At 41.1% G+C, this 17,096-nt stretch overlaps 1 protein-coding gene across 1 annotated transcript in view; it reads left to right on the forward strand.

Moving 5' to 3' along the window:
• INTS9 (integrator complex subunit 9) overlaps positions 1 to 17,096 on the forward strand; it is a 421,484-nt gene that overhangs the window by 309,887 nt on the left and 94,501 nt on the right. The window contains exon 13 of the mRNA XM_085613054.1: positions 10,297 to 10,421. Coding sequence (XP_085469180.1) covers positions 10,297 to 10,421 — 125 coding nt within the window. The remainder of the gene's footprint in view (positions 1 to 10,296; positions 10,422 to 17,096) is intronic.

The following is a 17,096-nucleotide window of genomic DNA, read 5'->3' on the forward strand; positions in this document are numbered from 1 at the left end:
AGAGAGTTAATATGCCTACTGCAAAGAACGCTTACAATGCATTTTAAAAAACAGTATTTTATGTGCATAGGTCAATGGGTTACTGATTTTGTCACAGAGATTCTTTCGTCACTGTGCAATTCATAAGGGTCAATCGTAATCTAGCAGTGTCCTATAAACTGTCATCAAAGAGCTGCTTGCAAACTGCATGGTAAAAGTTAGCAACATATGTTTATTCCCAGTCTATCATTATCCTGATACTGCTATGTTCCCACTTCCTGCACATGAACAATTTTGTAATGCTGTTATGTCACTTCTATGTGTGCTGCCTAATGCAGCACACATGGAAGTTACAAAACGTAATTTTTATTAAAGATTGTTTATGTGCAGGAAGGGTCACCTTCCTGAACATAAACAATCAAAGGTGTTTTGCTTTTTCCGTTGGAAAAAGCAAAAACGAGGAGAAATAAGGAATTTCTCCTCGTTTCCCAAAGTTAAGACCAGGTTTTTCATGGTCTTAATTTGGGTGATGTCTCCAATTTAAGCTGACCTTGTAAATAGAGGGCAGCGTCAAAATCAATGGGTGTTGGAGTGAAACGCCCACTGTAACTCCCACTGCCCACCTTTTTCACGCTAAGCATTGTGTGATAGGGGGCCTTATTTACAAGGCAGCATTAAGCCACAATAAGTGGCTTAACGCTGCCTTGTAAATAAGGCGAAGCCCCTATTGCCACAGGAACATCGCTAAAAGTGACGTTCCCATGGCGATAGGGACTTGTAAATATGCCCCTGAAATCCTTAGTAATTCGAGTATTTGTTATGTGTTTGAAATTTAAATCCTACAAATTGCTTGGGGGTCCCCGGCTTTTCAGTGGTGACTCAATGGGGGTCCTCAGGAGTCAAAAGTTTGGGAACCACTGACTTAGTTATTTAACTTACATCAGTGAAAGTGTTGAGATCTGTTTTCTTTTGAGTATTCAAAGGACTAATTAAATGTACTCACAGGCGGGACAATCACAGCAAAATACATTTATAAAAAAGGGGGGGGCCTACAAAATAGAGGTTTACGTAGTTTGTACTTCAGTGTCCGTTTAATTATTTGCAAAACCAGTTCATAAGTGGAGTACATGCCGCACCTGCTATAATGGCCTATTTTGCCAGAATCCATTGAAAAAGGCTGTTCTTGTGTTAACCTGTTTTCTGAACATCATAAACTGGGATATTATTTAAGGGGTTCTGTTCTGTGCACATTGCTATTAATAGAAAACCTGTGCCTCTGTCGTGAGCGGAGGTACATGTAAGGTACAGCATCAGTATAGCATGTGTAGGTATTTAGAAGGAGGATTTCCTAAACAGATGTGTGGTGTCAGCAGCTGATCTGCTGTGGTAAGTCTCATGAGGGACAATGTGACTTTACAGATGACACCACTCGAAGCCTAGCCACGCAGCCATTCACCTTCACAATCGACAGATGAAATGTGATTGTATCACACCTCACGTGATAAACTGGGTTGTTCACACCATGCAAACCCTGCTTCACCTTTGAGACCTGCATCACCAACGTGATTGCAAACTCGCCAGTGCACCGGAAGGACAAACTGCCCTTCTTTTTGTAACTGCATTCACAGAAGTGCATCTAAACGACAAACTGTCTTTCTTTTTGTAAATGCAATCACAGGCGGGCATCTAGAGGACAAACTGCCCTTTTCTTTTTGTAGCTGCCATCACGGAAGCACATTGAGAGTACACACTGCCCCTTTTTCTGTAAATGCAATCACAGAAGTGCATCTCAAGCACAAACTGCCCTTTTCTTTTTAGGTCGAGCCTAGAGCCAGCGTGCATGCGCTGCTCTGCAATACTTGTTGTGGTGGAGTAGCGAATAGAAGCCCCGCCCACTCTCCGCCCATATTTGCCATTGGCTTGTCATTGTCTGTCCTAAATACGGACTTCTGATTGGTAACTAGGCTTGTTAGTCCCTCCTTAGTACCGCCCCCTCTTCATTTGTCACCTCCCATGGCGACTGGCCCCTTTACTTTGGTTGTTATACGGTACGTGTTATTTACACTTTGACCACTATTTTCCTTAATGGGGTTCTCCTACGGCAGGCATGACATGCTTTGTCCGTGCCTTCTTCCCACCCCCGAACCTGTCCATGCTTTCTCCCCGCACTCCCTTCCGTTTTCCATGCCTTTTCCCCGCCCTCCCTCCGGTTGTCCATGCCTTCTCCCTCCTCCCCCCCTCCGGTTGTCCATGCCTTCTCCCTCCTCCCCCGCCCTCCTGTTGTCCGTTATGCCAACCATTTGCAATGCAATAGGTCTTGCGTAAATGCGAGACCTGTTGCATTGCAAATGCTTGTTGTAACTGCCACCACAGAAGCACATTGAGAGTACACACTGCTCTTTTTTTGTAAATGCAATCACAGAAGTGCATGTCAAGTACAAACTTCCATTCTTTTTGTAACTGCAATCACCGAAGCACATTGAGAGGACACAGCCCCTTTTTGTAAATGCAATCACAGAAGTCAATGAATTACCAGACCTGCGTTATAAAACTACAGGAAGTAAACAACCTTGAAACCAGCATTCTTAATATGTGTTCTAAGCCTGTGTAACAACAACCCTCCTCCTATTACACTTCTCACATCTCCTTTGCAAGTTAGAAAGGAGCTCACAGTCCACTCCTTAATGAGCATTTCCTAAAACAATATTGTCCTCCCTTGTGTCTGGGCATTTGCTAACCTTCTAGTGACATGCCATTGAGATAATAACCCTTGTTACATCTTAACTTTGCACACTATCTCTGAATCTTTCCATTACACCTTTTCACCCACAGCCCATGCAGAGTGTACACATCTGCTCCCAAAGGTTGTACTATACAAAAACCAGATAAGGACAGTATGAGAGTGAACGGCGAGCAGATGGGTACTAATTTGTAATTTTCAAAACTTGTTAAGAGCAATGCGGTCTCCCTTTTGCCGCCTACTCCTCAACATGGGAACACACAGGTACAAGTGAGGGAAAATAGAGTGTGGATAGCTGTGGTGGTACGGGGGCCTTCTCCCCTCTTATCTCAGACAAATTACAAAATAAAGCCTGAAATGCTTCCAAGTTAAAACCAACACTTGTAATTCAAGTGCTTAAACTATGTTAAGTTGTTCTTATTGTTAAATAAAATGCTTCAAAAAAATAAACTATGTTTTAAAAAAAATCTCTTCAGAACTTTTGTCTGCGGTATATAAAGGCCACAGTGTTTTGAAGTGAGCTTTGAAGAGGTGATGGCCGTAGTGAATATTATTGTGACATGGTCTGTCTTGAAGTTTGAGTTTGAACATTCGATGTCTGTCTTTGCATTAGATACGATTTGTCCTTTCCCCATGAAGCAGCAGGTAAAAAGCTCTTCTCTGTATAGTGGGAGTTCGAGTGAGCACAACACATAGCGCCAGTGGTTTTTTTTCTGCCAATCTTGAAATATTTGAATGATTTGACTATCTTCCCATGGAAAACCAATATAAACAAAGAAGGAACAGTTCCGAAATCAAACCTACTGCTTTGAAGAGAAAATATATTCTTTTTTTAAAAGAACCCTCACCCACCAACCTAGTTGGTGGCATGCTTCATCATTGGGTTCCCACCTGGGACGCCGAGTGCCTCCCAGGAGTGCTTCGACGCCTGAGTTACAGCGGAACAGGTTTGTTTGTTTGGACAGTGCAAGAAAGTGAGAAGGTGATTGGACTTAACCAGAGATGATACACAAAATAAGACCGGGATTTACATTCAGACCTGACACCCCTCTATGAACAGAGAGCTCATGTATATCGCGAAATGGGCACACGCTCACACAGGTAGTAATTTAGCATTATTAAATACCCCACAAGTCTGACTAACATCTTGAACCTGACGTTTTATTGATGAATACCACTTAAAAGTACAGGGCACTTTACATCAGTACAGCTGCAACGTAGCGATTTGTCCTATAATAAATAATGGCTCAATTAAGGGAGACTCGACCACTGTGCCCCCTGCGACATGTGGTATTGGGCATATCACTATTTTGCTCATCATCCCGCCATTTACTATTTAAATTGGTTTGTAACCAGCACAACATAATGGCATGTCCTGCCGACCCGGCATCGGAATGTAGCCTGCAACAGGTCCATTTACTGTCATCCACACTGAATACACACTCTGACAGCAGAGGGAGACCGAGGGTTAACATCCATGAGACGATCTGGACACCGTGACGTCAGCACGCCCGACGCGATCACGTGTGAGGGGTGTGAGGAAGTGCTGACAGACCAACATGAGTCCATTTAACGCAGCCGGCACAGGAGACGGAGTATCTCGTGTCAGGATCAGAATAGGTGACAGACACGGGCGGCTTTCCTTGATGAAGTAAGTAGGGCACTTGCCTTCGAACCCCCGTACCAGCGAACACGCTTCCTCTTACTCCGGTAACTTTTTTAATTACTCCTGTCCCAGGGTTTGACAAGAGGTACCGCCCCCCGCTGGGGTCCATGACGTGTCGCATAGTTGCGACCAATGTAAGATAGCAATCCAAAATTCTCCTTGTTCATCTGCCTTTCACTGATCAACCCTTTGGAGTAGAGATATAGCTAATTTAAACCGCATGATCACATTGTCTCTAAATTTTATGAGTAGCGAGAGTCCGCACATTTTTTCGGGTATTTTCCCTCATGATGATTGTATGGTGTGCTTTTATCGACAAGAGGTATGATAATTCCCCGCCACTATACGATGTCACTTAAATACCTAGTGCGACCGAATGCATGCACAGATTGACAATTTACATTTTACCATAGAGGCCCAAGATGTGTCCAGTATCTGCATTATAGCCAAGGGTGTAATGATACATCAATGATCCAGGCATGAGGATCACGATTGATTGTACTTGTCTGGCTAAATGTGCACATTACTGCTTTAGGATGAGTGACTCATTTGCTATACTATGACTAACTGTATGCAATTGTCGTATTTAACAGAACAGTAAGTTTTCGATTCACATATCACTAATAAGTGCACCTTAGTGAGTGGAGACCAATTCACGGATGTTTGCGATCAATTGAATCACACATAACATCCTCTTTCCTTGCTTTAAAACTTTGCCCTACGACCCCATTAATAAATATCTAGGTTTTCCTAGTAAGGAAGGAGATCCTAGAGGCAATTTTAAGTCCAATCACCTTCTCAGTTTCTTGCACTGTCCAAACAAACAAACCCGCTCCGCTGTAACTCAGGCGTCGAAGCACACCTGGGAGGCACTCAGCATCCCTGGTAGGAACCCAATGATGAAGCATGCCGGCGAGGGTTCTTTTAAAAAATAATATCTTTTCCCTTCAAAGCAGTAGGTTTGATTTCAGAACTGTTCCTTCTTTATTTATATTGCTTAGGGGACTAGGAGTAGTTCCTTAATTCCCTTCCTCTCCATGTGTTATTCTCTTATCTTCCCATGGATGCAGCATCAATTTTAAATCCCTCATGCTTCTATACTAAACGTTCCATGTTCTCACTGCCCCAGACATCAAACAGGCACATCATCATACACAGATAACAGTCACCAGCTCTACCACTGAGGTTTCATAAACACTACAAAAACATGATGCGTTTGTTATGTATTATAGAACAACGAGCAAGTGGCACCTAGGGTAGAGGTGCTCCTGAAAGGTTTCCAAAGCATACAAACGCACTTGTTTTAAAATCAGCCTGTGGTGGCATGGATTCATCCCTCTGCCCATTGACATTCACAATGGCGGCTGGTACCCTAAATATTTGGTGAGACAACCACTGACCAGCAATGCCTGCCCCCACTGGTGCGTGCTTTGGACTGGCACCCTTTGCCACATACCTAGCACCACTACTGCTAGTACCAGCATTTAGTTGTACCTGCACCAGCTGGCACCAGCACTAGGTCTGCACCAACCTGCAGGTGCCCTGCACATACCCACACGCATGTATACTGCACTGACGGTGCTCCTCTATTCAGTGGTGCCTGTACTGCACTGACATACAGCGACACCTGCACCCGTGGGTACCTGCATTATATGAACACCCATTGGCACCTGTACTGACTGGCCACTGCACAAGACCTTCACTTACTTCACTTTGTATCATCTGGCACTTCTTTTACATCTGCCTTTACTGACCACCAGCTCCACAGTGGCACCCACACAGGCATCGATAAGCGATACATGCCACTGCACCCTTTTACCATGTCTGCAAGACGGGCAGGCACCAAAATAAAAACATCCAGGTTAGAATCAGCAGTCAATCACACTGGAACACATGGGTACAGGGAAATGTGCACAGGAACGGGAAGACTAGGGCACGGCGAGGCTAGAGGGAGGCACTGGGACATGAAGGCTCTTGGACATGCTAACAAGTACGCCAGAAGAGCGAAACACTGTGAAAGGCAAAAACACGGTCATGTACACTGACACAGGAGACCAAGGACAGAGCTCTTCGAACAGGGAGGTACCGGAATGCGTTAACACTGGGAGACACAGCACCTCTGACTGAACACGGCACGATATGTCGGCTTAGCTTAGTGCTGTGGGTAGTGACCGCTCGATGGCACGGGGCGCTGATAAACAGTCTGGCTTTGAAATAGTTTAGAGAGGTAAGGTGTATAAAGATTAGCACAACCCCAGTCTGTTTGCGAAGCTGAGTGAAAGTTAGGTTCTCGCTGTGCTCTGCTGCACAAATGCGGTAATGGAAGGTTGCCTGGGAATATGTGTTTATGGGCTGACGACTGAATGCCTGCTATAAATCAAGCAGCATTGTTCTAAAACCCCCTTCAGCTCTCAGCGCCCACAAAGTAAACTTTGTATTGTGAGAGTTCACCTAGAGTCTAGCCCGATTTCCTAGAGCACATTTACACCCGCATCCTGAAGGATAGACTAGTAAAAGTAATGAAGACCTGCTCTGTGCAGAGTATCCTACCAGCAGCTCTCTTCAGGTGCTTTGAAAGTGGCGAAGGCTGCATAATGAAACCAGTTCAATAGAGATTAATGGCCATCTTTAGGTACCAGCTGGGTTCTGTTCAGCAAAAACTGTTTTATCTCAGCAGTTAGCGGCAGTCAAAGCCACGACCTTTCCGTGGTCTGCAACAATTCTCCACACCAATCCAGATGCTGCTCTCATGCTGCTGATAACGTTAAGCAGCATGAGAGCAGCGCCAGGATTGGGTGAAGCAGGCTGCCTCGATTCTCCCGCAGGCATTGGGGGCCTGTGCCTGCTCTCCACTTAGCTGTCTCAGTCAGCTGGGTGGAGAGGTTTACACTGCGCATGTCAGAACTGGCTGGGGCAAGACAACCGGCCAAAGTGTCATGCGCAGTGTAAGCTGGTGAAGTGAGCACCACTCCCCTGCTGCAAGTCAGCAGCAGTGGCCCGCCCACTGCTGATGGAGATGGATGGAGAAATTGAAAAATAAAATGGTAATAAATAGATTTTATTACCATGTTATTTTTCACCTTTGCAGCGCTGGCAGCAGGTGGGCGATGCTCCTCCACTCTAATAGAGGGGCCGCCGCTGGACATTTACCTTGTATCTGTGGGTTTTAGCACTTCAGGGATGGTATAGGTTGCTTCTTTGTAAACTGACTGCACTGATGAAGATCCTCAATATGGATAGACTGCTGGATAGACTGCTAGCTTCCTTTGAAGACAAACTTTGTGCCTCAAGAGTTCAGATAGGGGAAGGGACACTTTTAGTCAAACTTTCTTCACAGCTACTCCCTCGCCAATGGAGATAGCCTGCCCGCGACTCCGACTTCTCCCGTCTGAGATCATGAGGCCAAAGTCTGGCTTACTACATATCTAAAAGGAAACATTACCAATTGGGTATTGCATATGTTTTTATTCATTGACAAAACTAAAGAACACTCACATAAGAGTTGATTCACGATAGGAGTGGCAAAAGGGATCATCACGTGCTCCTGACAAAAAGCCTTGGGGTAGGGCTTGAAACATGTAGATCTATGAACTACATGCACATAACCGCAGGTTTTTCATCTTTTCCCCATTTTTAACCATACCAACTAGAGGTAAGAATAAATCATTTTCCCTACTAAGCCAGGTATTTTTAACCCCTTTTTTCTCACTAGATAAGATCCCCCCACTCTTATATCTTTCCATACTGCATAGTATATGATCAAAGTGCTCCCACATATTCATCAGTCATAGCATGCCCCGTTCCGCAACGGGATGGGAAGAACCCTATGATGAAGCATGTCACCAAGGGGAAACCCTGGTGGGTGAGGGTTCTTTTAAGAAACCTTCTGTTTTCTATTGAACATAAAGAGTGGAAAGATAGCCCAATCAAACCAACGGACTCTCTTTGGTTAAAAAAGTACGCATAGGAGGCCGGGTCCTCTGTTTTTCTGACCTCTACCGCCCTCTTCTTTTGATGAAGCAAGCCGAGCGCTGACAACACAACAACTACCCCATCCAGACTGCATGTTTCAAAAAATGTATGACTAATATAAAGCCAATCCCAGAGTAAGAGAGTGAATATCTGAGCACACCAGCCATTCTTGTTCTTGACATCAGTATGTGTCAGCACAGAAACTTTGGTGAGGTTTATGATATGGAGGTGACAGCAAACTGGATTTTCTTCTCTGCCTATAGTTTCATCAACATTCTGTTAATGTTAGTAGATGAGTTATGTTAGTGACTTTTGAAACTCTATTTTATAATCTGTTGCAAAGGCATTTTCAGGGAAGATACACAAAGTATTCAGTCTCAGTCAAAGAGAGGGTCAATGAGATTAAGTTCACACACATGATTGCAAGAAAAGAGACAAGGGTTTGGTTACCTAAACAGATGCCAGGTACTCCTGTAATACTTGAGTCGCGTTCTCATGTAATGGTCTTGAATGGTGCTGAGTGTAGAGTGTTTGGAGATGGTGCTTGGATTCAGATTGGCATTTCCACAACACCCTTTACAGGGCAGCAGGTGTATCTGTCTCTTATGCCTAAGCAAGGCACGTTACATCAGTTTGCTTCATTGGAGGAACAATACCTTCAGATGGATATAACTGAATCTAAGCAGCAACATGCCTAGACTCCTGTAATACTTTCTCTACTTAGAAACATTCAAAACCTTAAAAACTAGCAGAAATGCACAGAGAACAATAATTTTATAGTGATTCTGTGGCGTTTGCTTCTGTTGTATTAACCATATTAGCATGGAAAAATACCATTTGATGGCAGACAAAGGACATCAAATCCTTCTAGCCTGTCCTTCTGATGTTGTTACCACTTATAATCCTGACGTGATGTCTAGGTTTGCCATGGTTATGGTCTGTTTGGGAAGATTTCTGGTGAGCGAGCCCTGACTTTAAATGTATTGCTGCAGGCTTTCTGCCTCAAGTACATACACTACATCAGGTGAAACCTTGTCAATTTGCTTTTATTTGAAGGAATAGTGTTATCTTTTTATAACCCCTTCCCACTTGATGACCGTCCTTTTTAATATATCTGAGCATGGACTTCTCCTCCAACTCATCAAGTATATTGTCTCAAGACAGGTACCTTTTAATGGTTTACTGTGATGTCAGTGCATCTGCTTCTTGACTTACTGCATCCTGCAGGGTACTACATTCCAGAAATGTAGCTATTCCTATCAAGAAAAGAAATGCTTGTTACGATATAATTTCCTTAATGGTGAGGAACTTCCTTAGGATGTTTTTGTCTTTTTACTAAGACTTTCTCAAAGTGAGCTTGCGTACCACTCAGCCTCTTTGTTTAGCATAGAAAATATTTTTTAATAGAATAAATGTACCAGAGCAGAGATTATGTTTTTTGGGGATCTGTGTAAAAGTGAAAGATGCACTAATTAAGAAATTTGCTGAATAACCCATAAAGAGAAATACATAAATTAGCTTCGTATTGATAATAATGAAGAAACAATTTCAAAAGAATATCAAATTGATGAAAAACAATAAGTATTAACTTGATCATGAACTTAACCTTTAATCCTTACTATAACCCAATGAGTGAACCTTTTCTATTTTAACAATAAAGCAAAGAATATTTGTTTACAACGTTATTTACTTGTTATTGATTACGCTTTACAATTTGTTGTTCTTGTGTTTCTTCATTTTTTCTCTGTTTTTTTTTTCATTTTTGGTTCTTCATTTTCACATAATACAGTTTTTTTCTGCCTCACGCCCATCTTGCGAATGTTCAAAAGGACAAACTGTATACGTATAAGGGTCTTCACTTGTGTTTTGATTTCTGTTTCCTACTTGGTGTCAACAATATTAAAATAAATGACCAATTATTATTATTTTTCCATTGCAGAGCCCGACTTCTCCTATTTGGATGCACTTGCTCCATATCAACCCCTGGCCATGAAATGTGTCTACTGTCCCATCGACACAAGACTTAACTTCATTCAAGTGTCCAAACTTTTGAAGGAAGTGCAGGTAAAAGATCTCTCTTCCCCGTGACATGCAGCTCATACATCAGATAGTATTATTGCCTTAATTGTGCAGTCCTGAATAATGGAATTCTTCACCATTACTTGAGTCAAAGTGCAAACAATTAGAGCTTGGGACAGCATTAGTAGAATAATAACTGAAAATTGCCTGAAGCAGGGCTGTGTGCTGGCCTCGACGCTCGTTCAACTTTCTATTGTTGACCTACCTAACATCCACCAATTGATATTTTCCAAAATTGGGCTCATTAATGCTCACAGTTCTGATCTACGCTGACGACTTGGTCATTTTGGATGAGATGTCCTCATGTTTTCACTCTGAAATTATTTGAATAATAATATAAATAAAACTAAGATTTTGAGGTTTGATAGAGGAAGGAGGAGATACAAGTGGGGTATCAGTGCTAGAAAAGGTCAAGAACTATTGTTATTTGGGCTTTATAATTTCCAATACATAATCCAGGCAGACTCAAGTGAGTATTTTTGACACGCACGCACCTAAGCAGCAATTTGTCAGAGTTAACATGCACATCCACATAAGTTTTTTTGTCAATTTTGGGTACACGATAATTAACACTATGTTCACTGTATAGTTTCCTTTCTATTTAGCCTATAGTGCTCTCAAACCTAACTTCCTCCTCTGCTTGTAGAAGGAAAAAACAGACCCGTGGATAAGCCCTAAGGATATTCCACTAAGGTCACACACTAATAGCACATCAGTTGAGGCACTTAATAGGTATTAGTCCTACAAACAAATTTTTTTCTTTTTATAAATAGCACAAAGTCAAAAGAGAGTTTGAAGTCCACAAACAAGATCAAAGAATTTCGTTAGTTATCATTTGTTTATTTTTCTTTTCTTGAATTGTCCAAATTTCATTATAACACATAACAGCCGACACGTGTTTCGTCCATCCGGACTTTTTCAAGGCTGCAACAAATAGATACAGATACACAATATTACAAAACACATAAAAACAACAACTATACAGAGTGTTGATGTTTAAAACCACAATTTTGCTTTAAAAACGTCCTCTTGCTAAAAAACCATTTTACATATCTTTATGTGGTGTCAATTCCTTATAGATTGACACTCGATACAAATGAGGGGCTGGTATCAATACATACAACGAAAAAGAGAGCCATAAGTATATGGCTAATACAGAAGATGTTAGCAATAGAATAGTGAGAGCCACCACCAATAGAAACATCAAGATCCTGTTGGAGTATAAGATGCTTTATAGTCTAATAGCAAATTAGTGCGTGCTAATAGCGTAATAGCGCGGAACTAACCTCATTGGAAAGTAGAGTCCCTCTCCAAATATATATAGAATCAGAAATAAATACTCCTTGTTCGCCTTGGTCAATCTTGTCATTAACCGATCAGTGTTTCATGTAATAATTTTTATTTTAGTGCCTTCAGCGCTCCCCACATCAATTGTCACGATTGGGCTGACAACTCAATACATAGGTACTGAAATATCTGTGTATCAAAAAACAAACATCCTGTCAAGTGAAAGTCTCGGACTCAATGTCCAAAAGAATATAGACATGGCCAAATGTGTGGCCCAAAACCTACTGACTGAACGAGTGTTCATAATTATAAAAGTAATAAAGAGGTATTGCAGAATAACCTTTTTGCCAAGTGGAAAGAACTACTTGTCTGAAAGTGCCAGGCTATTAATCCAAATGCTCCATCCAATGCATAATTCAGAATGACTATTATAAAGAACGAAAGCCAAAACAAAAACGTTCTTAATGCTAGGTGTATGTTTAACCAAGCATTCTTACCAGAACGTCTGGTTCCCTTTCCACTGTTTTGGGAAGGACCCCTGTCACCATCAGAGATGTTGGAACCCAATTGGAATTTTTATAGTTGTCCCATCAAAGTCATAGTCGAAGGTTTTCCCCAAAAAGGTGTAATTTCCAAGTCCTAGTTGGCCCAACAAAGTCGTGATAAACCTAAAAAAGATTAAGAAAATCATGTATAAAGACCTATGAGTCTAAAGAATTATACAAAAACCTCAATAACAGGAACTTCAACTGACATAATTAAGCTTTAAAAGGGTTATACGGGATATATCTTGTAAATTGTTTAGCGGTGGACAGCATGTTTTAAGCACACAAAGTTTGGCTATGCATCAAAGGTATGTTAGGCACGTCGCGTAAACGCCTCAAACTAGCAGCGGTATATTAAAAGGGAAAGGACCAAGGTAAGTGGTACGTAATTCTTCCAACAATGTTTCGTTTTCCCTTATAGTTTGAGCGCGGTAAAAATAAAGCTCTGTACATAAATGACAGAGTCATTGTTGTAATCAAAGATTACCGTATTCCCGTATTTAGATACTGAAAACCGCATAGGTAATCAGTAGACCTGTATAGAAAGCTATCCGTGATTAAAAATTGCTGCTTCCTGAAAGCATGCAAACCGACATACCTGTTGACGGCACCCGCAATCTCGTCTTCACTTCCGTGGTAGCAATGACCAATAAGCTACCCCTTAGTCCTTCTTCCTTTATCTAGGAAAGGGCCCGGCGTATTAACGTAAACGAAATGGGCATAGAAAGCGGACCAGGTAAAGGCTCTTATAACGAACTGAAGATCGCGCCATATTGCCGCAGTCTCGATATACTTGTTGTAGTGCACCTAATAACACTGAATGAAGTTTTTGTATTATCGTTTAGGAGACACAGCGAAGTGAATTGGAAAACAATGTTTAACCAAACCCAGATGACAAACGCAGTCTCGATGTATTTGTCGTAGTGCACCTAATATCACTGATTAAAGTTTTTCATTATCGTTTAAGGGACACAGTGGAGCAAATTGGAAAAAGATGTTTAACCAAAACCCAAATGGCGAGATGACCGTATCAGGGAATTGTTTTCCAATATGCATATTTATCTAGTATAAGTGGTACCGTGGGTAAATAGTAAGAACGAAAAGTAGTGTAGAAAGGGGTAAGTTGAGGTGTCAGTAGAATTACAATAAATAATAGTCCTCTACTATCACTATTGACAATTAATAAAAACGTTTAACATATTTGTTAATACAGTACATCTTGTTGGAACAATTTATGCTCGTGGTTTTGAGACATGTGTTTAGTTTTTGTGAACCTGTAATAATATATTTCCAAACATTGATAAATTATTGTGTACGTAGGCCTATTTAACAACACACTTGCGTAGTAAATTGTCTCGTTTCGTACTTTACATATTTGGTCGACAGATGTCATCTTCTGTCAGCAGCTTATTTTATTTTGTTACAAGAAGGTATACAATTCCCTGTCAATATTCAACCCCAGATCAATCGCTCTTAATCTAATCAGCCATTTGCTCTCCAACTGTCTTAGCCTTAGGGTGAGATTACCTCCTCGTTTGGCTGTTTTTAAACTTTCAATACCATGAAACTGAATATTGATTTTCCCCTCACTTGCGTGTGATTGATTATAATGAGCTGCCAAAGGGTAGTCCAAGTTTGTATTTCTAATAGCCCGGACATGTTCCTGTATACGTTCCTTTAAAGGACGTATAGTGCTCCCTATATATATTTTACCACAGCAACACTCTATGCAATACACAACATATTTAGAATTACATGTGATGAAATCCTGAATCTTATATGTTTTTAGCGTGTTGTATTTAAACAAAACCAGTTTGTTTTTAGCTAAGTGGCAAATGCTGCACTGACCACATCTGTGGAAACCGCTGGGTAGTGTTGGTAACCAAGTGGTAGTGTTCACTGGTTTAAGGTAACTATGACAAAGAGTCTGTTTCAAAGTCCTACCCCTGCTATGAATCACAGTCGCCCTTTGGGAAATGTTCTCTTTTATAGTACTGTCCATTTTAAGGATGTGCCAGTGTTTGTTGAGTATACGAAAAAGATCTGGCGTGGCCGCACTGTAGGGTACTACTAATGCTGGTCTTCTACCCCGTATCTCTTTTTTCTTTTTTTGATTGTGTTGTGTGTTACGTAAGAGATTCGTTCTTTGAATTTTAGCCACCTTTTCTTTGGCTGTAGACAGCAGTGGTTCTGAGTAACCCCGATCCTTAAATCTCACTTCTAGTTTGTCAAGTTCCTCCAAAAAGACATTATCCATGCTACAATTCCTTCTTGTTCTAATCATTTCCCCGTAGGGGATTGATTTGATCTGTGTTGGTGGATGTGCACTTGATGCGTGTAACACCGCATTGCAAGCTGTCTGCTTTCGGAACATTTTCGATCTAATTTTTTGTCCCGTAATATATAGTGTGGTGTCCAAATAATCGATGCTTGTAGTGTCATAATGATATGTAAGTTGGATGTTAAACGTATTTTTGTTCAAATAACCAATGAACTCCAAAAGGCATTGCTCAGTTCCAGACCAAAATAGTAAGACATCGTCTATATATCTAGTCCACAGAATGATGTTCTCACTGTAGACGTTTGGACATTCCCTCCAGATGTGTATTAATTCATATAGACCCATGTATAGGTTAGCAAAAGAGGGTGAAAATTTAGCACCCATTGCCACACCCATCTTTTGTCTGAACCATTTATTCTCATGTAGGAAAAAGTTGTTATCAAGGACCAGGGATATTAGATCCATGAGCATGTTATTGTGTTCATAAAGATTGGCAGCTCTTGTGTCAAGAAAGTGTTGGATTGCTTCTAATCCCTTTGTTCTAGGAATACAGGTATACAAGGAGCTGACATCCAAAGTGACCAAAAAATGACCACATGTCCACTCAAAATCCTCAACTTTGCACAATAAGTCCTTTGTATCTTTGAGGAAAGCTGGTAAGTTACGCACTAAAGGCTGCAAAAAGATATCGATAAACTCAGATAGTTTTTCAGTAGGGGACCCAATGCCAGCAATAATAGGTCTACCAGGGGGGAAGCTGCCCCCTTTGTGTACTTTGGGTAGAATGTACATACATGCTGCAGTGGGTAAGGGATTAAATAGATACTTTTGTTCCATATCTGACAATAGTCCCTCAGTATTCCAGAATCGTAGTTTGTCTTCAATTAGACTGGTTACCATGGCCATAGGATTATAATCAACCTGCTCATACGATGTGTAGTCCAATAACTGTCTGTCGATTTCAGCAATATAGTCCATTCTATTCATCAGGACTATATTGCCGCCTTTATCAGCTTCCTTTATCACTAACTTTGTGTTTCTGGCGATCCCATTTAATGCTTCCCTCTCTCCTTTACTTATATTATGTTTTACATGTTTCAATTTTTTCTGATAAGCATCCTCTAATTTATACAAGTCCTGTGTGACTCTATCTGAGAAGATGTCAATTACATTATCAGGAGATAAATGTGGTGTGAAGCGTGATTTAGGTCTCAGTCCACTATTTGTCTCTACTGGTGTGTTGATCTCTAGATCTGAGAGTATTTGGGTTATAGTAGGATCAGGTGTTTCCATTTGTTCTAAAGATAGAAGCAATTGTATGTTTTTTGCATCACCCACAGTTATCCCACATTGTGGGTTGGTTTCCAGTCGTTCCCCCACATTGTCATTTTTGTTTGCAAAAAACTTTTTGAGTTTAAGGTTTCTAATAAACCTAAACAAGCCAATGTGATACTCAGTAAAATCAGGTAGGGAAGCAGGACAGAAACCCAAACCTCTGCTCAAGATCTTTATTTCATTTTCATTCAATACATGATCGGAAAGATTTATTACATTCACATTTTCATTGCTTCTTTTTCCCACAAGATTTACTTCTGCACTGTTCTGGTTGTCGATCTTGTCGTCATCCTCTCTTTTCCCTTGTATACCCCTTTGTCCTCTTTTTTGCCCTCTTCTTGTCTTTTTGTGTTTGGGCCTGTATTTTGTATTCTCTGTCTGTTCCCTTTTCTTAATCTCTCCATTTCTAAAAAAAAAGGAATTGGATTGACCCTTATTAGTACTAGTTGATGGCCCTTCCGACGTGTTAGACTCTTCACTGGTAAGACTGGCAATACTAGAAAGGTCAGTATCACTGGATACGCCCTTATTGAGAGTTTCTGTCTCTGGTCTGTTAGGTCTCTCCTGTTGGACATTTACATTTAAATTGTCAAATTTGCTGGCAAAAGTGAAGACACGGCCATTGCGATAATCATTATCGTCACGTCTCAATTTCCGCATCTTCTTAGCCTTGATGTATAGCTGGTGATTCTGTAGAACCCCCTTAAGTATTTTATAATTCTTTTCTATCACTTCAGGAAGATTGATAGATTTAATCTCCTCCTCTAGAACCTTGATTTCCAACAATAGTCGCTCTCGTTTGACGTTGGCATCTCTAATCAGTATCCCTATCATGCCAACCGAAGAGGACGTAATCAGGTGTTCCCATTCCTGTAATAGATCCGCCCCCAGATCATCAAAGGAGGGAAATATCACCACTCTTAGTCCTCTAGGTACCTGTTTAATGTCCAGATACCTCTGCAGAATAGTCGCATCCCACCAACGTGAGAGTTCCTGTTTTTTGAGCCGTTTCAGACGTATAAATTTCATTTTTAAGCCTTCTTGTCCTGGAACACTATCCTGCACTTGTTTAGTATTGCTCCTCATACCGAATAATTCTTCTAATAGATCATCTCTGTTATCATCAAAATTTGCCATCTTTGTGGACTAATAGGAACTATCTGGTACTAATTCCAAGATTGTGCAATTAAGTAACAGTGTAGTTAGACAGTT

This window comes from Triturus cristatus, chromosome 6 (assembly GCF_964204655.1).
Source record: "Triturus cristatus chromosome 6, aTriCri1.1, whole genome shotgun sequence".
NCBI classification, from domain to species: domain Eukaryota; kingdom Metazoa; phylum Chordata; class Amphibia; order Caudata; family Salamandridae; genus Triturus; species Triturus cristatus.